The sequence below is a fragment of the Papilio xuthus genome, unplaced genomic scaffold (genome assembly GCF_000836235.2).
Source record: "Papilio xuthus unplaced genomic scaffold, Pxut_1.1 DF825946.1, whole genome shotgun sequence".
Classification (NCBI taxonomy): domain Eukaryota; kingdom Metazoa; phylum Arthropoda; class Insecta; order Lepidoptera; family Papilionidae; genus Papilio; species Papilio xuthus.
In genome coordinates, this window is record NW_013532703.1 from 15,974,527 (window position 1) to 15,975,999 (window position 1,473).

At 32.2% G+C, this 1,473-nt stretch overlaps 1 protein-coding gene across 1 annotated transcript in view; it reads left to right on the forward strand.

The window, feature by feature from the left end:
• Positions 1-6: 6 nt before the first annotated feature.
• Positions 7-1,473, forward strand: part of LOC106123916 (uncharacterized) — a 3,698-nt gene continuing 2,231 nt past the window's right edge. Inside the window, exons 1-4 of the mRNA XM_013320330.1 lie at positions 7-49; positions 411-458; positions 894-1,092; positions 1,353-1,470. Coding sequence (XP_013175784.1) covers positions 430-458; positions 894-1,092; positions 1,353-1,470 — 346 coding nt within the window. The 5' untranslated portion in view covers positions 7-49; positions 411-429. The remainder of the gene's footprint in view (positions 50-410; positions 459-893; positions 1,093-1,352; positions 1,471-1,473) is intronic.

Sequence of the window (1,473 nt, forward strand, 5' to 3'; positions counted from 1 at the left end):
AAAACGTATTCTGCAAGTCTAAAAACAAGTCGTCAGGAATTTTAGACATGTAAGTTTTTGGAACTGTTTGTAACCTTAAAAAGTGCTACAGTTGTAAATATGCTTGTTACTTATTCGCTTTGTACCTGAGTTATTATTATTTGTTAAGATAAAATAATGTTTTTGTCTATTTTAATTAATGTGAATCTCTGATTTTCGTAATTATAATTAGAGCATGTATGAAGATAATTATTTCAGATATTTTTATTTACAGCAAATTCTTAGACCAAAACAAATTAATTTTTCGTAAGTTTCTGACCCAAAGATGTTGTTAGTATTACTTTAAACAAAATTAAAATAACATTTTATGCATATAAGGTGAATTTCCTTAAAACTTTTGTAGTGTATCCATAAATATAATATTGTTTCAGATATTCATTACAAATTACAATGGCGTTGGTTGAATGCGTAATTGACAGGTAAGAGTTTCAAATTCTAAATAATTTTATGTGAATGTTACTAGAAATAATGCACCTACCAGTACCTACAGTTAAAAGGAGTCAGAATTAGTAAAATCAGTCTCATTGGTTTTTTGTTAAATATAAGGTGATAAACAAGCAAGCTGCCTTAATCCGCCGAGTTTTTGAGTTTATTTGATAAAGATATATTATACAAAAATACAAAACTTACCCCTCCATAATATATGTTTGTGTAGTCAACGCATGTGATTTGATAAGACATTAAATATATCTATTAATACTGAGATTGTCAAATAACATAGTATACATAAGTATAATATTATACATATTTACAATATATGTAATACGATTTATCAAAGACTGAGAATCCAGTTGATAAAGGCAGGCCGTGTGTCTGTTGCGTTTTGTGTGACAATATTATTTATGCAACAACAGAATGATATCATCGTCGTCGGTGCCGGCGTCGCCGTTGCTGCGCAACCTCGACGCGGTGCTCGCAGATATCTACGTCAGGCACATTGCACTCAAAAAAGAGGACTGCCATAACTACTACGAAGTTTTTACACAGATTTTCTACAAAATACATAAAGCTATGAAGGAGGTGGATCCCTATTTTGACAAGTATTCAAGTGAGGTACGTTCTCTACGTCAACTTCTGGTAAATTTAAAGTTGTTTAAACAAAAACAAAACTAGTCTGCATATTTTATTTATTATTACAATCAAATACAAATATCTCAGATAAGAATTTATTTGGACATGTAAATCCAATGTCGGGCGGCAGGGTTTGACCGTAAAACGGATTAACTTACCTTGAACGTTGCGAAATTAAAAAGTACCATGCTCTTTCTTATATTATACTTAATATTAATTAACTTCTTAATTCTGGTCTACAGGTAAAGTTCGCAGGAAGCCATTTCGATAGACTGCGCATCAACAAGCCCGACGAGTACGACATGGTCATCGTGGTCGATGTGCCCTTCAACTTCATACAGATCGAGCCAAAACATCCGGGCT